This window comes from Crotalus tigris, unplaced genomic scaffold (genome assembly GCF_016545835.1).
Source record: "Crotalus tigris isolate CLP2741 ecotype Arizona unplaced genomic scaffold, ASM1654583v1 scf7180000020062.1902635, whole genome shotgun sequence".
Taxonomy (NCBI): Eukaryota; Metazoa; Chordata; class Lepidosauria; order Squamata; family Viperidae; genus Crotalus; species Crotalus tigris.
Genome location: NW_024097841.1, coordinates 1,230,176 through 1,253,417, shown reverse-complemented (window position 1 = coordinate 1,253,417; position 23,242 = coordinate 1,230,176). Strand labels below are relative to the sequence as shown.

The window sequence follows — 23,242 nt, the reverse complement described above, 5'->3', positions numbered from 1 at the left end:
GAAATAAAAAGGGAATTGCAGCCGCAGATGTGCTGATAATGATCCAGATCAGAGTGAGGGCGAGCAGGGGGAGAAGGCAGCTCTTTCCTTTCCTGGATGAAAAGCCTTCATCAGCAGCTGCTATTTGATCTTCTGGAATGAAATCTGTAATTGGGGAAGCAAACTTCAAAGGAAAGGAAAGGAAAGCGCCAATCGGTTTGGACTGGACCTGGATTGCTGCTTTCCAAAGGAGCCATTTCTCCTGTCCCCCTCCTCTTCCTTGTGTTTGGTGTAACTTTTGAATTTAAAAAGAAATGGCATGACCGCCGTGCTGCTACCTTTCCCCCTATCTTTCCCCCGATTTTCCAGCCTTTGGTGAACCGTTATAATTAAGTGACATGTGTTCTCATTAGGCGAGTCCCGTTTCCTGTGAGAACAGGCTGGTTGCCACCCAAATTTTGATCATAGCGGTCCTAAGTGTGGGGACTGCTCTACAACACTTTTTTCAGTGCTGCTGTAACTTTGAACAGTTGCTAAACAAATGGTTGCAAGTCAGTGACCACCTGCATCCCTTTATGGATTGTGGTTTCCCTAACACCACTCTCTGTTGCCCTTGGGCCACTCAGCTTTCTCCTGCTCTCTGGGAGCTGAGATGGCTATGGAAGGCAAAAGTCTTGTCTTCCGTCTTTCCTGAGTGCAAATTCTATCCCCTCTCTTATATTTTCACATTAATCGGAGGGTGATCCTCCGTTCTTTCTTGCGGTCAGGCTCGGAAGATTTGAGATCTTTTCTGAAAAAGTAGGGAGCTTCCATTGTTTAGACCAGGGGTAGGCAACTTTGGCTCTTTTATGACTCGTGGACTTCAACTGCCAGAACTCCCAGGAGTTCTGGGAGTTGAAGTCCACGAGTCATAAAAGAGCCAAGGTTTCCTACCCCTGGTTTAGACTAAGCAAGAAGATTTGGGAAAACGCTTCTCAGCTCTGAAGTTTGTTTTGCGTAGAGATATCTGCACCATCAGGAGATGCCCTGCTCAAGAGCAGACCTGCCATTGGCAAATGTGGCATAGCAGGGCACAGTGGGGGGGGGGTGGCTTCCTGCAAGCAAATGGCCTGTGGTGAAATAGTTACCGGAAAAGCCTTGTGGGTCTTTTAAACCGCAATCATTTGCAAGAGGTTAGCCAACTTCTTCTGAAACACAAAATCTGCCTTTTCTATTTGGTGGACGTCTGTCCTGCCTTCTCCCCAAGAGCCCAAGGCGGCATGAGAAAAGCTCACACTTTCCATTTCGGGGGTCTGGTAGGCTTGGCTGTGAAAGAGCATCCGGGCCAAAGAAAGACACCCCTGGACGAATCGAACCCCAATCGGGGCCGACCCAGCGCTGATTCTAGGCAAGCTCCAGAAGGTGAGACCTCGACCTCTCCTGGAGCTGGCCTTCTTGCGCCAAACATGTCAGGACTTTATGGCACACTTCTCCAGTTCAGCTTTTTCCAACCTGGCACCCACCAGCAACTTTGGGATTTCTGAGAAGCAGAAGGTGGTAGTCCAGCTTTGGCCCGGATGATTTGGGAGATGCTGCGTTGGGGGGGGGGAGCTACTTCAAGGTGAGGTGTATAACAACGAGACAGCCACTTGTCCGGAATGGAATAGGCTCTCCTGCTTGAGCAGAGTTTGGACCAGAAGACCTCCAAGGTCCCTTCCAACTCGGCTATTCTGTTATTCTAATTCAGGGGTCTTCAAACTTGGCCCTTTTATGACTTGTGGACTTCAACTCCCAGCGTGCCTGGATGAGGAATTCTGGGAGTTGAAGTCCACAAGTCATAAAAGGGCCAAGTTTGAAGACCCCTGTTCTAACTCTTGCGCCAGGAAATGGCATAAGGGGCTCTATGGGCTGCTTTTCCTGGCCCAAGAGAGAGTTCATTTACATGGGCAAGCCATATTGCCCACAGGGAAATCATATGAATTTGGAACCCGTGTGCGAGGGGAATAGTCTACCACTGCCAAGATTGTAGAACATAGAATAACATGGTTGGAAGGGACCTTGGAGGTCTTCTAGTCCACCCTCCTGCTCAAGCAGGAGACCCTAGTAGACCATTCCAGATAAATAATGGCCCAACCTTTTCTTGAAAATCTCCAGCAAAGGAGCACCCATGACTTCTGGAGGCAAGACATCCAGATCAAGTATCTTATGAAAAAAAAAAAAAACCTAACTGAAAGAAGAGTGCTAGGCTTTTTTATATATATCTGAAGAAGAAAACACTTACCAGAGCACATGAGTTGCACAACCTCAGCTCTTCAAAGCTGCTACGTCTCCATTTCGATGGAAAGAGAAGTCCCTTGCTGGTAATCTGGACAGACAAACAAAAGAAGTCCACTCAAGTAAGACAGAGATTGTTCTTCCTTCAGAGTTGTGCTCCCAATCATTGTGGAGCCCAATTTTTCTCTCGGATGGGATGGGGTGGGGTGGCTTGGAATGGCCTGCTGGGGACTACACTCTACAAAGTCATAGGGAGATTGCAGGTCATTTGCATTCAACTAGAATTCAGCAGAATTATTGTGATTACTTCCCAATTCTGTATTTAATCACTGCTCCCTTTTAAACCATTCAAAAGCAAATTTGGCAAAAGTATTTGGAGGACCTGGAGGGCTGCAGCCAAGATGCTTACAACTTGAAGAGTCTGAGTTTGTATACGTGTTTAGGTAAGTATGGGCAAATACACACCTTGCCTTTCTTACACTTTGCAAAAGATGCACTTGAGATTTACAGTTTGGGAAAAATGGTCCCTTTGCTTGCCTTTCAGCCAAACTTCTGTGCTGGGCCATTAACCCCCAAAGCAGGAAGACAAGCGGTTCCCTAATCCTGCAATCAATCTGATCCTGATGGCAACCTCTCCAGTCCTGTTGAATAGGACTTGATTGGTAAACAAAGCGGTCTTGGATTGAACGCAGAGAACGAGTAACTTTTTAAAATAGCTGATTGCGGCACTCTTCATCTTATAAAACCCTGCTTTTCAAGCAAAATTTAAAAGAAAGAAGGGACCCTGCACTGGAACTACTGGGGATATCTGCAAAAGCATTTGCAAGAACAACACGGAAAAACACGAGTCATGGGAAAAAAAGACTTGTTGTGATTTGCAAAGTAGGGGCCGTGTATGTATTTATGCCCAGAGAAGGCTCAACTTATATCTATATCAAATGTAAACTAAATGAATAACTCGAGGAATTTGACTCAAGGCTCGACTGCTGCAAAGTGCCCTGCATGGGGCTACTCTTGAAAACTACTTGAAAGCTAACTGGTCCAGAATGCAAATGGGAAGGCTGTTCTCCAAGTGGTCCCTAAATCTGCCTCAATGATGGGGGGGGAGGCTGTAAGAAGGGCATCTCTGTTTCTGCTGCACAAGAACTAATGGCCCAGGCTTGCTGACTTGCCCCCCCCCCCGGTCACTTTTGGTTGACTGATGCCCCCTTTTCCTCTCTTTTGAATGTGCAGAGCAGTGTTTGTCAACTTTAGCAACTTTAAGAGGTGTGTATCAGAACTGCCATCTCATGTCTGTAGTTCGCATTCGCTAACCGCCAGTCTGCTGTGAACTATGGGGAGAGGTGGGGAAAGCTAACAATTCATCCAGGAAAGGCCTGTATCTCCGCACCGCCTACTCGAAAGTTGAAGAGTTTGTTCCCAAAACATTTTATCTATGATTGGACAATGAGGGATCAACAATGGGAAGGGACAAAGGGGGGGGAAGTTAACCGGCAAAGTTTGGTGCACGAGCCTCAGTTCCGGCTGTGCTGTACTGTACACCACTTGGCCTTTAGCAACGTAAACCTTTCACACGGAATGGAGTTGAGGGTCGTTCTTGCGTAAAGGTCCAAGTTGAGGCAGGACTGACAGGGGGGGATTTCAATTCCCAGAATTCCTCAGCTAGCTGGAACACTGGAACAGAGGAATGTTGACTTAATGGATCCAAAGGTGGGAATATCCTCTATTTTTGATAGCTAAATCAGAAAGTACAACATCTGCAGCAACTTTACACGTACAACGGTGCAAACAGAGGCAGAAATTCACCCAGGGCATCCAAAGCCTGCTGCCTCGAGGTCCACACACTGGCCTTTTGCAGTGTCTTCATGCTTGTCCTCAACTCCACTTTGCCCCAGAGGCCCCTCCTCCACGACAGCCCCCCTCCTTTTCTCTGCACCAATGGCTCACCCTAGATCCCAAGCAGCCACACACACAGAGACACACAGAGCCACACACCCAGGATGCCTTGCTCTTACCTTGCTGGCTGCCATCTTCCATCCCCTCATCCTCCCACTGCTCCTCGTTTGCAAGCAGGGGGTTCCGGGCTTCGCTCTGGGTTCGGATGGGGAAGGAGTGCCCGTCTCCCTGGCTGTGGAGAGAAAGGCAGCCCAGTGGTGAGGGAGGGAGGGAGGGGCCCTGGGGGAGAAGGAAACTGACCAATGACACTTGTTGGCATCAAGCATCGCAAAGCAGCAACAGACTCTTCCGATGCTCGCAAACGTTCCTTTCAGGTGCTCCCACATATAACCTAGGTCAGGGGTCTGCAACCTTGACAACTTTAAGACTTGTGGACTTCAGCTCCCAGAATTCCTCCACAAGTCACGACATATTGAAGAGACACCGCCGAGGAAAACAATGGAGCCGCCCCCCGCCTGAGCTGACACACGAACCGGTGAAATCATCGGCTACAGCCAAGAAGAAAATGGGGTGTTTCAAGTGTGGAAGAGAAGGGCATCGAGCTGTAGAATGCCGCTCCAAAGCCCCCCAGCACAACCCAGACAGATTCCCAATCAGCAAATCCGGAAAGTCTTCAGCTAAGTCAAAAGAAATTGCCATGAGAATGATGGAAATTGCGGAACCCCCCCACCTCTGCTCATCAGGGGGAAAGAACTCAAGCCTACACCGCAGGGCCGGTGGACGCCTCAGATGACAGCTCAGAGGGCGAACCCTGGTAAGTGGACGCATCACACCCATCCTCAAGACAGTGACTATATTAATCCCCCCCATGCCCGAAGCCATGAAGGTGAGAGCCTTAATAGACTCTGGCTGCACCCGCTGCCTCATTAGCCCAACACTAGTGGGGAATCTGGGCATCCCATCCAGGAGACTGGAACAACCAATCTCATTTGGCCAGCTAGATGGATCCATAGCAGGGGGGGTGCCAGCTACCCTAGCCACTCTACCAATACACCTCTCCCTGGGCAAACACGAGGAGGACATGACGTTTGTGGTGACCCCAGGCATGGAATGCCCAATGATCCTAGGGATGGAATGGTTGAAAAAATGGAACCCCTGGGTAAATTGGAGGACGACAGAAATCAAATTCCCGAAGGGGGACCCTATGGACTTAAAATCCCAAGGGGGGCTACCAAAATCAAGAATAGAAAAAGTAACCATGGGAGAGGAAAAGGGACTAACAGAAATACCAGAGGAATACAGAGACCTTGCTGAAGTTTTCAGTGAAGAGAGGACGGATGAGCTCCCCCCCCCCACCGACCCACAGACTGTGCCATTGAATTCAAGCCTGGGGCAAAACTCCCGAAGCCCAGATTATACTCCATGAGCCCAAAGGAGAAGGAGGAAATGGAAAGATTCATTTAAAAAAAACTAGAGAGGGGTTTCATTGAGCCAGCCAAGCCTAAAGTGGCTGCCCCGGTCCTCTTTAGAGAGAAGAAGGATGGCTCTTTACGCTTATGTGTGGATTATAGGGCCCTGAATACAATCAGTGAAAGCAACCTATACCCTCTGCCCCTCATGAAAGACATGCTGTCACACCTCTCGAAAGGGAAATTTTTTTCTAAACTAGACCTAAGGGAAGCGTACTATCGCGTGAGAATTAAAAAAGGGGACGAATGGAAGACCGCATTTAACTGCCCCATGGAGTGCTATCAGTTCAAAGTCTTGCCATTTGGATTACAAGGGGGCCCTGCAGTCTTTATGCAATTAATCAATGACGTTCTAAGGGAGCACCTGTTTAAGGGGGGCCTTGTTTAGTTGGACCACATTCTTATCTTCACCGAAACAAAAGAGGAACATGTCAACCTTGTCAGAGCGGTTTTAAAGAAACTGCGAGCCGCCCACCTATATGCCAAACTCTCAAAATGCGAATTCTACCAGGAAAGGATAGACTACCTAGGTTATCGCATATCCCCCCAGGGCATTGAAATGGACCCAGAGAAGGTCAAAGCAGTATTAGATTGGGCACCACCCCGCACAAGAAAGCAACTACACAGTTTCCTGGGCTTTGCAAACTTTTACCGCCAATTCATCCCCTCATTTGCCCAGATAGCCTTGCCCCTCACTAACTTACTAAAAATGAAGGGAGCATCCTCAGTAAAACCTAGCCAGCCACTAACATGGACAATGGAGTGCCAAGCAGCGTTGGAGAGACTACAGAGACTTTTTTCTGCCAAACCAGTACTAAGGCACCCAGACATGGACAAGCCCTTCGTAATACAGGCGGATGCAAGTGATGTGGCAGTGGGGGGCTGTTCTATTACAAAAAAACAATGATGGGTATTGCAACCCTGTGCATATACATCCAAGAAACTCATGGAAACAGAACAGCGCTGGCCTGTATGGGAGAAAGAGGCATACGGGATACGTTGGGCATTACTTACGTGGTGACAATTCCTGGAAGGCAACAAAATCCCCTTCCAGGTGTGGACTGATCACAAAAATTTGGAAGCCATGAAAGCGCCCCGGAAGCTCAATCCCAAACAAGCCCGCTGGTCCCAGCATTTTCACCAGTTCCAATTTAAGCTCAAACATTTACCAGGGAGAAAGAACTTCCTGGCAGATGCACTATCTCGCATGCCTCAATATAACAGCGCACGAACCACAGACTCTAAACCAATGATGGCAGAGTCACAACTGGCAGCACCAGTAACCACAAGAATCCAAGCTAAATTAAAACCACAACTGGACAGCCAAACTGGAATTGAATTCAGAAAAAGTTTGGAAACAGACGAATGGTTCCAGAAAAACAAAAATGTGTGCACAATGAGAGACGGGTTGCCTTGGGTAGGGGAAAAGTTATATATACCAACAACCCACTTTCATGCAGCTTTGCCATGACACAATATCAGCAGGGCATTTTGGATTTGTAAAAACTTTACACTTAATTAAACGGCAATTTTGGTGGCCATCAATAAAAAAGGACACAGAAAGTTATGTTGCCAGCTGCCCAACATGTGCATCTGCAAAGAGGTTGCAAGGGAAATCGCCAGGACTATTACAACCAGTGGCAAATCCCTCAGCCCCCTGGAGGGAAATAGCCATGGATTTTATAGTGGAATTGCCAGAAAGCAGTGGGAATACTGTTGTTTGGGCGGTCACGGACTTGTTTTCCAAACAGGTGCACTTTATCCCTTGCCAAAAGATTCCCACTGCAAAAGCCTTAGCAAAACTTTTCATCCAGCACATTTACAGATTGCATGGGGCACCCCAACGCATCATCTCTGATAGGGGAGTGCAATTTACGTCTGCATTTTGGAAGGAATTTTTATCCCTCTTACGGACCACTCAGGGACTGACATCTAGCCATCACCCTTAGACAGATGGACAAACGGAACATTGTCATTCAGTACTTGAGCAATATTTGAGATGTTTTTTGAATTTCCAACAAAGTGATTGGACGGACTTACTCCCTTTTGCAGAAGTTGCCTACAATAATGCAGTCCACTCCAGCACAGGCTACACTCCTTTTCAAATAGCCAATGGTCAAAGTTTCAACCCCATGCCAGAATTAACCCCAAACAAACCAACGATCCCCTCACTGAAAGAATGGATGGAACAATTACAAGACACCTGGCCAATAGTTAGAAAAGCTCTAGATGAAGCTAGGCAGGCATACAAAGCACAAGCCGATAAAAAAAGGGTTGAGCCTACACCATTCATTATAGGAGAAATGGTGTACTTATCTACAAAATACCTAAAGTCCCTACAGCCCTGTCAAAAACTTGGACCAAAATATATAGGGCCTTTTCCAATTAAAAGAATCATAAACCCAGTAACAGTAGAATTAGAATTACCCAAAAATCTCAGGCAAATACACCCAATTTTTCATTGCAGCTTGCTGAAAAGAGAGCGTCAGTCACCTCTACGGCCAAAAATCCCCCCCACCACCTCCAATCATGGTGGAGGGCGAACAACACTTCGAAATAAAGGAAATCCTTGACTCTAGGAGATATCATGGAGCGACTCAGTACCTAGTTGCCTGGAAACACCTCCCTTCCTCACAAAACCAGTGGGTCCATAAACGTCATGTCAGAGCCCCGAAGCTATTGAAGAAGTTTCACACAAAATACCCTAGCAAGCCTGACTAACTTTTATACTTGTTTTGTTTTCTTTCAGGTGGATCTGTCGTATTTTTGAGGGGCAGGATGTCAGAATCCAATTATATTTCATCTCTAGTTATCAATTATAAAAAACCCCATTTCTGCCTTCTCTGGATTCTGCCATACGATGAAGGGAAGGGGGTGAACAAAGGGGCTTTATGGCCCTCACTTCCTTCGGTACACTTCCAAGGAACTGGTTGTGTGTATTGCCAAAAGAGCTAACCATAAGAATGGGGCTATTACCTTTCATGTAGTTTTCTTTGAAGTCTCCATCCAGCCGGCAGTAAGGAAAAGGGGGTGGGAATGTAATGCCTGAGACTGTCACTGGAAGAGGGGGGTGATTGGGTGGGGCTACTGGGGAACTCCTTAAAACCTTGAATGGGAGAGCTGAAGTCCTAGCTAGATTAGTTGCTTTTCTGCAGAGACGTACAGTAGTCCTCGGCATACGACCGCAACGCAGCCCAAAATTTCTGCTGCTAAGCAAGACAGGGGAATTTTGCCCCATTTGATGATCTTCCTTGCTATTGTTGTTAAGTGAATCTGCATTGACTTTGCTTGCCCAAAGGTCACAAAAGGTGACACAGGACTCCGGGACACGGCAACCGTCCTAAACCTGAGCCAGGTACCAAACGGGTAAATTCCGACTGTGTGACCATAGGGACGCTGCGAGGGTCCGAAGTGTGAAAAACGGTCATAAATCACCTTTTTCAGTGCCGTTGTGACTTTGAAGGTCACTAAATTAATAGTTGCTAAGCCGAGGACTGCCCGTATAGCGATCAAGGTGTGCCTCCTGCAGCCCAGCCTGTCCATCTGCCTGCTTATCTGCTCCAGATCATTTTCATCCTACCGTCCAGAGCAATTCGGCCGCTCTCTCCTCAGCCCTAAGACTGGGAGCAACCTGGCTATTGAGTCCAAAAGGGCTCCCTCCGGCCAGCTTCCTCCCGTGTGCCTGCTGATCCTCCAAATTAACAATAACTGGTCATCCCCGACTTTTGACCACAATGGAGCCTGGTATTTTAGTCATAATTTGTCCTAAGTCGAGGACATGAGACTCAATTTTACGACCTTTCTAATGACATCTGTAAAGTGACTCACTGCAACCGTTAAAGAGAGTCATGTTGTCATTACGCAAATGCAACATATCCAATAGGTGTTTTTTGATAAGTTTTCTGCCAGAAAACAGCAGAACAGTTGCAAATCAGGGTCACGTGGACCACAGGAGACTGCAACCAGTCGTAAAAGTGAGCTGGTTGGAAAGCACCCCAAATGTGATGATTTGACCACATGGGGGGAGGGGGCAGCAGTCATAGCTTTGAGGATAGATCGTAAGTCCATTCTAACTTTGAATGGTCATTAAGTGGCTGTTTCTTAAGCAAGAATGACCTCTAGTCTTTGCTGACATCTGACTCACATCTCCAGAGCGGAGGGTCTGAGTCCGTAAATGGGAACTGCAGGGGAAGATGTTACCAAAGACGGGTACCCCCATAGGGTGTTCTGTAATGCCTTTGGAAGGGTCAGCCTTTAAAACAGAACAAAAAGACCTCAAGAGGTTTCTCTAATCCTCTTCAACAAGGAAACAGCGGAGCACCTGTTGGATGCCCACCGGAAATGCGACAGAAGCTTTACGGAAACAGAGGGCTGCTCCAATGAGTCTGTTATTAAGGTCCAGGCCTGAGATAAGGATGTCAGGGAACAGAGGGAAGCCATTCGGGCACACATAGAATTTTGTAAAGCAGGTCACGGGTACATTCACAAACGGCCATGCATGTGCTCTTTCGCAGAAGGTAAACCAGGAAGTTCACACCGTAAGACACTGAATAGAGTTATTTTGGCCCTTCGTCTAGGCAAGTGGACCAAGAAGATAAAGGTTCTCCTGTCCAATCATATCTGACTCTGGGGGTGGGGGGGGAGTGCTCATCTCCATCTCCTAGTCAAGGGAGCCAGCATTGTCCAAAGACGTTTCTGTGGTCATGTGACCAACATGAGTATACGCCAAGGTGCACGAAACGCTGTGACCTTTCCAACGAAGTGGCACCTATTGAGCTACTCGCATTTGCATGCTTTCAAATTGCTAGCTGGGCAGGAGCTGAGTCAAGGATGGCAGCTCACCCCGTCATGCAACGCTCGGGTCTCAAACGCAGGCTATCAGTTTTCCAGCTGACAAGTTCAGGGTCTTTAACCGCTGCGCCATCACATCCCCTGGCAGAAAGGTATCCTGGGGAAAATACCAACCAGGCCAACAGATTTCTTTTAACAAAGACAAAAGAGGCCGGTGCTTTGCTTTGCAGCCAACCAGCTTCTCCCTGGCTCTTTTTAAATCCAAAGGAAGATCTGTAGAGCTGGCCCATGGCTTCGTGGGGCCTCTCCCCACCTACACAGCCCCAAACCTTCCTTTTGGGGGGGGGGAAGGGAAAAGAGGGAAGCGGCGCTCAAATTCTATCTCCATGGCTGATGGGCAGGTTGCTTTCTACTCACCTGGACATCACCGGGAAAAACCAGAGTCTCTTTTCTTCCCCAAATACTTGCTGGAGGTTTCTGACAAAGCCGAGGTTGAAACCGTTTTTATCCAGGCCGCTGGAGAACACGGGAGCCGAGAAAGCCTCTGCAGCAAAACAGAAGACTGTCTCAGGCGCTGGAAAGAGGACCCCAATAAGAGAGGATTTTCCGGGGCAGCGCCTGCTAGAGATCAGCTGACACCTGACAACATCCTGCGGTTTCAGCACAGGGAAGGCCAGCCAGCCAAGCGGAATCTGAGCCAGTGCTTTCACAATCTCGTGGGAAGATTTATTTATTTATTTATTTATTTAATTTATTTACATGCCGCCCAATCCCAAAGTACTCAGGGCGGCGTACAAAATTAAAACAATCATCGAGAATAAAACAATAAAATAATACAATCATACCGCAAGTCCGATCATGTCCCGCCCCCCCCCCCCGGGGACATCAGCCCCAGGCCTGCCGGAACAGGAGAGTTTTAACGGCCTTCTTAAAGGCCGGCAGGGTGGGAGTAGTTCGAACCTCAGGGGGAAGTTGATTCCACCAGGTCGGAGCCACCACAGAAAAGGCCCTTCCCCGAGGGCCCGCCAGCCGACATTGTCTGGCCGACGGGACCTGAAGGAGGCCCAATCTGTGGGACCTCACCGGTCTCTGGGAACTGTGCGGCAATATGCGGTCTTGTAAGTAACCTGGCCCTATGCCATGAAGGGCTTTAAAGGTGATAACCAACACCTTGAATTGCGTCCGGAGACCCACAGGAAGCCAGTGCAGCTTGCGGAGGATAGGTGACACGTGGGCGTACCTTGGCCCGCCCACAATCGCTCTCGCGGCTGCATTCTGAACCAACTGCAGCCTCCGAACGCTCTTCAAGGGTAGCCCCATGTAGAGCACGTTACAGTAATCCAGTCTTGAGGTGACAAGGGCATGAGTGACCGTGAGTAAAGCCTCCCAGTCCAAATAAGGCCGCAACTGGTGCACCAGGCGAACCTGTGCAAAGGTCCCCCTGGCCACAGCCGATAGATGTTGTTCCAAATTTAGCTGTGAGTCCAGGAGGACACCCAAGTTGCGTGCCTGCACCTAGGGAGATGTTTTAAGATGTCAAACAGGCTTTCCTCCTGTAGGGTAAGGAGGATCATAGAACACTAACGTTGGAAGGGACCTTGGAGGTCTTCTAGTCCAACTCCCCGCTCAAGCAGGGGACCCTATACCAGAGGTAGGCCACCTTGGCTCTTTTATGACTGGTGGACTTCAACTCCCAGAATTCCTCAGCCAGCCGTGCTGAGGGGAAAGGGAAAGGTTTCCAAGCTGAGCCAGGCTGGCTCAGGAATTCTGGGAGTTCATGAGTCATAAAAGAGCCAAGGTTGCCTACCCCTGCCCTAGACCATTTTAGATAAATGACTGCCCAGCCTCCAGTGATAGAGCACCCCCATCTTCTGAAGCCAAACTGTTCCACTGGGACTAATAAAGGAGAATATTTGTAACTCAGGGTTGATATGAGGGGATCAGAGCTTGCTTGTTTTCTTGTAGATTGCTCTCGCCCTTAGGAAATTTTTCCTTAGTTCTAGGCTGCTTGTCTCCTTGGTTAGTTTAACAGCTGTTAAATGAATCACTGCAGTTAAATGAACCATGCAGTTGTTAGGCAAACTTGGCTTCCCTCCACTAACTTTGCTTGTCACAAGCCAGCTGGGAAGGTCACAAAAGGGGATCACGTGACCCCAAGTGCCTGAATTTTGATCACGTGACCGTGGGGATGCTGCAATGTAAACAATGGCCATAAATCCCCTTTTTCAGTGCTGCTGTAACTTTTAATAGCAATAGCAGTAGCACTTAGACTTATATACCGCTTCACAGTGCTTTACAGCCCCTCTCTAAACGGCTTACAGAGTCAGCATGTTATTCCCAACAATCTGGGTCCTTATTTTACCGACCTCAGAAGGATGAGAGGCTGAGTCGACCTTGAGCCGGTGAGAATCAAACTGCCAAACTGCAGGCAGGTGGCAGTCAGCAGAAGTAGCCTGCAGAACTGCACTCTAACCACTCAGCCACCATGGTCACTAAATGAATGGTTATAAGCCGAGGACTACCAGTATTAAATCTCTCTTTCCTGTAACTTTTAAGTAGAAAAAATGCTCACCATAGGGCATAACGTCTTTAACCTAGGCCAGGGGTAGGCAGCCTGGGCTCTTTTATGACTCGTGGACTTCAACTCCCAGAATTCCTGAGCCAGCATGGGGGAACTATGGCTCCCTTGATGACTCGTGGACCAACTCCCAGAATTCCTGAGCCAGCATGGGGGAACTATGGCCCCCTCATGACTGGTGGACTTCAACTCCCAGAATTCCTGAGCCAGCATGGGGGAACTATGGCTCCCTTGATGACTTGTGGACTTCAACTCCCAGAATTCCTGAGCCAGCATGGGGGAACTATGGCTCCCTTGATGACTCATGGACTTCAACTCCCAGAATTCCTGAGCCTGCATGGCTCAGCTTGGAAACCTCTCCCTTTCCCCTCAGCGTGGCTGGCTCAGGAATTCTGGGAGTTGAAGTCCACGAGTCATAAAAGAGCCAAGGTTGCCTACCCCTTTCCTAGATGCCTCAAACTGGTTAACTTATAGAATGGCCGGCTCCATTCCACCTATTAGAATGAAATTTTGGAAAGTTTTGACCATATCAGCAACACCGCAGGGGGTTAGGCCAGCATTCTCTGCTTAGGAAAGGAAATCTATCTGACAGGGATGGTCCAACTGGTCTTGGGTCGTCTTAACTGTATTAAAATAATGGGTAATACCTTTTCATAAAGAAAGATGTCGGTGGAATAAGAACAAAAACCAATGAATTAAGGAGGAATTTTTGACCAGTGTTTCTCAACTTTAACAACCTTAATCAGCGCTGGCTGGAGAATTCTGAGAGTTGCAGTCTACACATCTTAAAGTTGTTGAGATTGAGAAACACTGTTCTGGACCGTGAGAGCCCTTTGTTGGTGGGACCACTTGTCCCCTGGATTCATGGAGGCTCCATCGAGGACCTGGATTCTTGGCTGGGCTAAAAGTCCCCCCCCCCCAAAAAAAAATCCCTGCTGACTCTATGACTCTATGACTAAGCAACAAATATGAAGCAAAAAACATGTGTACAAGGATTCCAGGATTCCAGAGTGGGGAACTGGGGAACCTTCTTGGATTCTGGAATGCCTATCAGTCAATTTGGTCGCTGAAAATGGGCTGGTACAAATCGGCCTTGCCCGTAACTTTCTTCCCGAAGGGGTGAGTGCCTTACCTAGAGTCGATCTGTTTTGACTGACGAGCCAGCAGTGGTAGCCAAAGAGGAACAACAGGCTGACCAGAAACATGACTGCCACAAAAAGAAGAAAGAGGACGTGGAACCTGGAATGACCACTGCTTGGCTCAGCCTGCAAAGGAAAACGAGAGCACGTGAAAGGAGAGATCCGCAGAGCATTAAAAGAGCAGGCGTGTTCTTGTTCTTGCAGATCTGCAGAACCAGGCAGGGGTAGGCCACCTTGGCTCTTTTATGACTCGTGGACTTCAACTCCCAGAATTCCTGAGCCAGCACAGCTCAGCTTGGAAACCTCTCCCTTTCCCCTCAGCATGGCTGGCTCAGGAATTCTGAGAGTTGAGGTCCACGAGTCATAAAAGAGCCAGGGTTGCCTACCTCTGGCCTAGGCCTAGGCCACTTTATGACTGGGGACTTCAACTCCCAGAATTCCTGAGCCAGCATGGCTCAGCTTGGAAACCTCTCCCTTTCCCCTCAGCATGGCTGGCTCAGGAATTCTGGGAGTTGAAGTCCACAGGTCATAAAAGAGCCAAGGTTGCCTACCCCTGACCTAGAGGAACATATGAAAGCATAATTAATGTTAATTAATGTAGACTTTATTAGTTTAGAGGAGTACGCAATCTTGGCTCTTTTAGGACTGGTGGACTTCAACTCCCAGAATTCCTGAGCCAGCACGGCTCAGCTTGGAAACCTCTCCCTTTCCCCTCAGCACAGCTGGCTCAGAAATTCTGGGAGTTGAAGTCCACCAGTCATAAAAGAGCCAAGGTGGCCTACCCCTGGGACCAGGGAATATCCCTACCAGCCATAATGGGCCAGCAGGAGGGAATCTGTTGCCTTCCAGACGTGGCTGAATTGCCTCTCCCTGCTTCCTCACTGCTAGTCTGTGGTCAAGGCTACTGAGAGTTAGAAAGTTCTGTTCCAATAGCTGGTGGGCAGTTTTTAGAGGACCGGTAGTTCTCAACTTACAACGGTTCATTTAGTGACTGTTCAAAGTTACAACGGCCCTGAGAAAAGTGATATAATTACTTTTCACACTTACAAGCATTGCAGCATCCCCAAAATCCTCTGATCAAAATTCATACACATGTATTTATGACGGCCGCAGTGTCCCGGGGTCATGTGATCTCCTTCTGCCACCTCTGACAACCAAAATTAATGGAGAAACCAGATTTGCTTAACAACCATGTTACTACCTTATCTATTGCAGTGATACGCTTAAAAACTGTCTCACCTAGCAACAGAAATGTTGAGCTCAATTGTTGAGGACTATGTGTACTGTTTCTTAACCTCAGTTGAGGACTATCTGTACTGTTTCTTAACTTCAGCAAATGTAAGAAGCATGGACTTCAACTCCCAGAAATCCCCAGCATAGAGACCCTGAAGCCCTGACCACAAAGCAGCTGAGCACCAGACAAGAAGGTTGGAAACTAATCAAGACAGACGCAATCTGGAACTAAGGAGACATTTCCTGAGAGAGAAAACAATTGACCAGTGGGGGCTTCCCTCCAGAAGTTGTGGGTGCTCCATCACCAGAGGTTTTTAGGAAAAGACTGGACAGCCATTTGTCCAGAATGGTATGGAGCCAGGGTAGGGAACCTTGGCTCTTTTATGCCTCGTGGACTTCAGCTCCCAGAATTCCTGAGCCAGCCATGCTGAGGGGAAAGGGAGAGGTTTCCAAGCTGAGCCATGCTGGCTCGGGAATTCTGGGAGTTGAAGTCCACGAGTCATGAAGGGGCCTAGGCCTAGGCCAGAGGTAGGCAACCTTGGCTCTTTTATGCCTCATGGACTTCAGCTCCCAGAATTCCTGAGCCAGCCATGCTGAGGGGAAAGGGAGAGGTTTCCAAACTGAGCCATGCTGGCTCAGGAATTCTGGGAGTTGAAGTCCACGAGTCATAAAAGAGCCAAGGTTGCCTACCCTGGAATAGAGTCTCCAGCTTAGGCATAGGTTGGACTAGAAGACCTCCAAGGTCCCTTACAACTCTGTTATACTGATACTGTCTACAAGACAAAACAGCTGAATGAGAGAGGAATAGGTTCCAGTATATATTTTAATGATAAATGGGGAAGGACACTTGTTTGAACACTGTGAGCCATGGTGGCACAGTGGTTAAAAGGCAGTACTGCAGGCTATTTCTGCTGCCTGCTGCCTGCCAGCAGTTCGATCCTGACCGGCTCAAGGTTGACTCATCCTTCCATCCTTCCGAGGTCGAAAAATGAGGGCCCAGATTGCTGGGGGGCCAATATGCTACTCAGAGTAAAGCACTATGAAGTGGTATACAAGTCTAGATGCTAAAATGCTACTGAAGTAGAAAAGAACTTCCCCAGTTTTGAAAAGTAATGACTGTAGTAATCCCTTGCACAATGGTAACTTTCTTCCGTTGGCCTTCTGTTCAGAAAGTGGTGAGTTCCTCCTAGATCAGGGCTTTTCAACCAGTGGTATGGGTACCACCTGTGGTACATTGGTACCTGACAGGTGGTACGCAACCATCCTAGAAAAGTGGTAGCGGGGGAGGGGAATGAGCTGAACCGGTGGCAGCACTGCATAAGCCTGAGCAAGAGATGGCTGTAGTTGCAGGGCTGTCAGGGTTCAGCGGAAGCATCAGGATCAGCGCCAGGCTCCAGCTGGAGCTCGGTGCTGATCCTGGTGCTTCTGCTAAGCCCTCAAGAAGCACCAATCAGCTGGAGCTCGGCGTGGATCCTGGTGCTTCCACTGAGCCCAGAAGAAGCGCCGATCAGCTGGAATGTTGCAGCATCTCCAGGGTCTTGTGATTTACATTCAGATGCTTGGCAACTATTTATGATGGTCACAGTGTCCAGGGTCATGTGAAGTGACTAAAACCTACTGCAACCACCCAGCAGACGGGGGGGGGGGAATAAAAACCAAACACCCCCCCACCTCCGCTGCCAATCCTCAACAGCAATGAAAACCTCGGACAGGAGGAAGAGCGACACTGGGTGGGCAGGCAGGTGTCTTGCTCGGCTGTGGCTTGGGGGGCACTTTTTTCAGTGCCATTGTAACTTCAAACAGTCACTAAGCGAATTGTTGTAAGTTAGTGGTTCTCAACCTGTGGGTCGGGACCTCATTTGGGGTCGAACGACCATTTCACGGGGGTCGCCAAACAACGCAGTCCGCCATTTTTTTCCCCCTTTTCCTTAGCTGTGCTACTCCCTTTTATTTTATTGGCTTTTGAAAGCCAATAGAATAGACTCTCTTGAATAGAGTCTAATTCTATTGGCTTTCAAAAGCCAATAGGAATGGTCCAGGCTGTCTCTGCCCTGCTGAGCCCTCCAAAAGTCCCATTCTGCAAACGGTGCTGCACCAGTTGATTAGTCCTCGACTTACGATCGGTTGAGTAGTCCTCGATTTACGACCGGTTGGGGGTCGCGGCATTAAAAAGGTTGAGAACCACTGTTGTAAGTCAAGGACTACCTCTACTTTATCACTTTTTTCCTTTTTTTTGGGTCACCAAGTTTTTGACACCTTGCTAGGCGACTGGTGGTCCTCGGATATTGCCATATCCTAAAAGTGATACAATGGGTGGAAAGGTTGAAAAGCCCTGGACTAGATCATAGCACTGGTTTTGAGCCCGGAAGATTTCAGACTCCAATGATATGCAGAAAGTAAGCAGTAATCAGGTTCCCCAACTTACTGTCCAGTATTTGATGAAATACTTGAAGACTGTTGTTGCAATAAACGTGCAGTACAACAGAGAGTAGGCTAAAAACAGTAGGAAGAACTTGTAGTTAGAAAAGCCGATGCAGTTGTTCACCCTAAAGGGAAAAAAAAGTGACGAAAATAAGAAGGAAGGTAAAATCAAAATACCTTTGGAGAAATGATGCTATGAAAAGCAAAAGCAGCAACAAGCACCTTTGTTTCTCTGAGGCGGCTCAATGTCAACCCCCAGCCCACAGGAGAGTCCCTGCGTACACAGTCCATGGGCCAAGAGCTGTGTACAGTCCCTGGGGACAGTCCCAGCCCACCCAATTCCCTCCCTCCCTCCAGCCCCCTTCCAGGTGTACCTGCCTCTTCCAGAAGCAGTTTGAATTCCCTCCCTAGACACTGATCTCAGATCAAGACTTAAATTGCCCTCCAGACTAGGATATGGTTAGACCTGACTTCCTTGTTTTACTGCATTTTAGCCCTTGCTTAAGAAAACTGGGATAGTAATTTTCTTCCCTAATAATTCTTTGTATTCTTCTTTCTTCGGGATATGGAATGTCCAAAAATGAAAGCCTCCAATGTAATTTTAATTTCTGTACCACTGCACAGAGCCCAGGATTTGACCAATCCTCTCCAGAGCGTCCAGCTACTGTACAAGTATTTCAAATTCTTTTTTCTTCATGTCCCCTCTTCATTATTAAGATCTGGTTTTATCCTTCCAGTAATTTGTAAATATTCATTTCATTTCATGGTGTATTCCAGCCTTCATCGAGTAATTCTTGCTGCATCTTTAATCTAGTCCAGGGTTGTCAAACTTGCAACGTCACGTGACGTGTCGCGACGTATCACAACTTTTTTGCCATTGCCGGCAATGGGGTGGGTGCGGTTTTGTTACGATGCATCCGGCCCACTGGCCAGCAGCTTGACACCCTAGTCATTCATAGAGAATGAACTCTATCTGCATACATAACTACATTTTTTCTTATTGTAACTATCTCTAACTTGGAAAGCATCTGAAATCTCTAAATGAGTGTTTCTCAACCTTAGCAACTTTAAGATGTGTGGACCAATTCCCAAGGCTGGCTGAGGAATTCTGGGAGTTGCAGTGCACACATTTTAAACTTGCCAAGATCGACAAACACTGCTTTAGAGTTTTAACTTTTTGAAAGGCCCCAGGGAATGAACAATATTTGAGAGGCAGACCTTGCTTTGCTCTACGGCCGTCTTTCTCATCTTTGCTGGCTGGGGAATTCTGGGAGTTGAAGTCCACACACCTCTTAAAGTTGCTAAGGTTGAGAAACAGTGACCTAAAATACAAACCTAAGAAACCAATGCACGAAAATGCTCCTTTCTCTTTGTAACAACGCCCAGGCCTACAATTCCCTTTTGTATATTTTAGATTTTTTCTATTTTTTTAAAAAAATCCCTCTAGTTCAAACTTATTGGGAAGACATTCTGTGCCTCCATTTTTGTGGAGAGTAAGGTCAAAGAAATAAAACCAAGTAGCTGGAACACACATGGCAAGATGGCATGGTTCCATTTATTATGCATTTGTGGAATCCCCTCAAAACATATCAGTGCACATATACTAAGGAGAACCTGCACGAAAGAGAGGTAAAATGAGAATTCCTGTTAATACGAGATTCTAAACCTCCTTTCTAAATTTTGGAAAGGTAAAAATTAACACAGAACTTTTACACTTGAGATATAACACCCAGTCCTTCTTTCTGAGTAGCAGAAACAGAAATAGTGTAAACTCACCAATGGGATATTCTGTTTTCTTTTGGCAGGTGGTTCAAAAGCACAAATGGATTGAGTCAATATTTCTCAAGCCAGTGGTGAAAAGGTGCAAGGCTTTGCATCAAGAATGCCATTTCATGTGCATAATGCATAATGGATCCATGGCACATTTTTGCACATTTCTATGCATATTAATTTGTGTGTGTGTCTGTGTGCGCGCGTGCACACTGTTTCATATGAATGTTTACTGGAGTAGCTGAACCAAAGTTGGAGTTCTAAATTTTAAGCAGTGTTGGTGGACTGAGCTGGTCAATTTCAGAAATTGATGCAGCTCTGTCCCTGAAACACTTTAATGTGTATATGGTGGATTAATGAAATGACTCTCCTCAAGAGTCCTTACCAGGGGCAATGATGGTCCATTTTTAACACGCACCTATTAGAAAAAGAGAAAAATGTCAGGGACCACATGAAGAGGAAAAGAAGCCCAGACGTCATTGTTCTTTTCTGGATTATTCATAATCCAGGATTCTATTTGTTTTCTTAAAGGTGATGTCATTTATTAGTGAGCAATAAAATTTCTGGGCTGCAATTTAATTTTCCAGGAAATCTCTTTTGACATGACGCCCCCTTGTGAGACTTTTTGTTATTGCATGTACAACACAGAACGTGGTTGTGGTATCTTACATCTTGGTTATCCTTTGAAAAAGAGATGCAGCTGTTGGCTACCAGCTCTTCAGGGAATATTTTATTTATTTATTTATGAGACTTATATAACGCTTTAAGTGCAAGCACTCTCTAAGCGGTGTACACCAGTAAGCAATGTATATATATATATATATTTTACATTGCCCCCAACAATCTGGGTCCTCATTTTACCTACCCCGGAAGGATGGAAGGCTGAGTCAACCTGGAGCCGGTGAGATTTGAACTGCTGACCTGCTGAACACAGTCAGCTAAAGTGGCCTGCAGTACTGCACTCTAACTGCTGCAGTACTGTGGTTTGCATAGATTTAAAGCCATGCAGAAAATTGCTCTGGGTACCAGGCAAACGTTGCTGACAGTCAAGATATAGACTACATTTATCCAAGTAGGAGGGCTCCTATCCTTCTTATCTTCTCCTCTTCCTCATCTTCTCAGCTTACTACTACCTTCTATCTATATGATGTTATTGTATATTATGATTAATGATTATATCTATGATCTATGACCTATCACTTTATTGTTGGTGTGTACACTCAGAGCTGACACAAATTCGTGTGTCCAATCACACTTGGCCAATAAAGAATTCTATTCTATTCTATTCTATTCTATTCTATTCTATTCTATTCTATTCTATTCTATTCTATTCTACTCTACTCTACTCTATTCCATTCCATTCCATCCATTCCATTCCATTCCATATTCTATTCCATATTCTATTCTATTTCATATTCTATTCTATTCTGTTCTGTTCTGTTCTGCTCTGCCCTCTCCTATCCCCATTCCCATTTTTATTCTAGAGAAGGGATATTTATTGATACCCTCTCAATAACCTACAGATAAAAATAAACATCCACAAAAATTCTATGCAATGTCAAGCTCATCCATTTTCTTTTTTAACTGAGGGTTGCCCCCTTCAGCTCAAAGTTAGCTTGGAGATTTTGTCCTCCCCAACAAGTATATTCTTCTATCTATACCTGCCAGGAGCAACACAACTAAAAAAAAAAAAAAAGGTACTGGACAACACACACACCCCTGCAATAATAACTGAAATTATGTGCCTGCGAAAGTAGATGCCTTGTCTATAAAATCACAAAGGAAGACAAGGCAGGATGAACAGGAAGAAGGGAAGGGAGAAGGGAAGAAGGCCCTTTGAGTATTACAAAGGGGTCAATTTCACCAGGGAACATTACCTTTTCCCAAGCAAAAGCCCACCGTTAGGCTAATTTTTCAAAGAGAGTCAACCTTGCCTGCAGTCCTTTGAACACCATTTCTCCTATCCTCTGTTTCTTAGCACAACGATCCCACCCTCCACCAATTCACAGCTAATTGGCCTTCTGACTGGTAAACACAGCAGGATAATCTCCCAATAGCCTTCTTGGGCATCTAAAATGTGTGTCAGTTTCCAACTTCTTCTCACTCAATATTTTGACTAAGGCCCAGAAGATCCTCTGCAAAAGAGAGCCTAACCTAGAGACATGTAATGGCATGTATGAATGACCACGGGAGATCAGGTGAAGAGATACTAACTACCTGGAGAACCCACAGATAAAAGGGAGAGCCCACAGCTGCATAATGGACGGAGGGGGGGGGAAGGCTCAGGAGGGATTCTCCTTATGCTAACAGACTATATCTAGTCCTCAACTTAGGACCACAACTGAACCCAAAATTTATGTTATCAAGTGAGAAATTTCTTACGTGAGCTTCGCCCCATTTGACTGCTAAGTGAATCACTGCATTTATTAAATTAGTAACACGGTTGTTAGGAACTGAATCTGCTTTCCCTATTGACTTTGCTTGTCAGAAGATCACAAAAGGGGAAGACATGACTTCGGGACACTGCAACCGTCGTAAATACATGTCAGTTGTCAAGCATCTGAATATAAATCACATGGCCATGGGGGTGCTGCAGTGGTCATAAGTGTGAAAAATGGTCCTAAGTCACTTTGAACGATCACTAAATGGACTGCTGTTAACTCAAGGTAAAGGTAACGGCAAGAGAATTGTACTTTCAGACTTGCAAGATTCTGTTAATGCAGCTGTACAATAAAGTAGAATTAGGTTATCTGTCTGTGTATCATAAACTGTTCTACCTGGCAAGGCTGACAAACATTAGCAGGCTCAAACTGGTGGATCTGGCAGCACGGATCACGTATACGTGAGCTGGGATATTTACAGCATAAAGCTTCCTTTGTACATATTTCTCATCTGTCATAGCAACTAGTGTTTTGCTCCTGGGAAAGAACAAAGGGGCAACCCTTCCAAGCTGGCATGTCATTACTCTGCATCCGTTCTAACATCAGCTAACAAGTCAAGGCATAAGCCAGCAGATGACCATGTTTTGCCTGCTCCCTTGGCAAACAAGTCCTGCATTCCAGTCAGTGCCAAAGTCAGATCCAATTCACTGCTGGCATTTGTAATTTCCAAAAGGAGAAAAACTATTGTTTCATTGTTCCAATGCATTTCATTATAAACAGACTGTCCAATTGTACCTTTTAAACCTGAAAAATCTCCAAGATAAAAACAACATTGGGATGTTTACCAACATAGCTTCTTCCCTTCTCTCTCTATTCTTTTTTTTTAAAGTCCTCTTCCTTGAGGTGTATGAAAATTTAGAAAGTTAACTTCAGCAATACATGACATTAATTATTTCTAATACAGCCAAAGTCACTTCTTCGTGTATTTCTTTTTAATCTTGCTTTTTCTTTTTTGCACTTATTTTTTTTCTTTATACTTTTCCTCTCTCTGAGTTTAGTCGGTATTTGCTTTCACTGATGTAATTAAAATCTTCAGAATGTCCGTGCACATAAATAGGCAGGTAGGCAGGCAGGCAGGCAGACAGACAGATAGATGATAGAGAAAGTGATAGATAGATAGATAGATAGATAGATAGACAGACAGACATACAGACATACAGACACACATACAGACACACACACACAGGATAGGACTGGGTCCCTGGGGGTGGGGTGGGAGTGGTATATGTCAGGTTGTGCAATCAAGAACAAGCAAAACTATTTCTTTTTATG

General features: G+C 46.4%; 1 protein-coding gene across 2 annotated transcripts in view; it reads right to left on the bottom strand.

Moving 5' to 3' along the window:
* ZDHHC15 (zinc finger DHHC-type palmitoyltransferase 15) overlaps positions 1-23,242 on the bottom strand; it is a 35,314-nt gene that overhangs the window by 1,003 nt on the left and 11,069 nt on the right. For both annotated transcript variants that reach the window (XM_039365370.1, XM_039365369.1), the window contains exons 6-11: positions 19,915-19,947; positions 17,764-17,884; positions 14,099-14,231; positions 10,806-10,932; positions 4,248-4,360; positions 2,240-2,323 (exon numbers count right to left, since the gene is read on the bottom strand). In XM_039365370.1, the coding sequence (XP_039221304.1) occupies positions 2,280-2,323; positions 4,248-4,360; positions 10,806-10,932; positions 14,099-14,231; positions 17,764-17,884; positions 19,915-19,947 (571 nt within the window). In that variant the 3' untranslated portion in view covers positions 2,240-2,279. The remainder of the gene's footprint in view (positions 1-2,239; positions 2,324-4,247; positions 4,361-10,805; positions 10,933-14,098; positions 14,232-17,763; positions 17,885-19,914; positions 19,948-23,242) is intronic.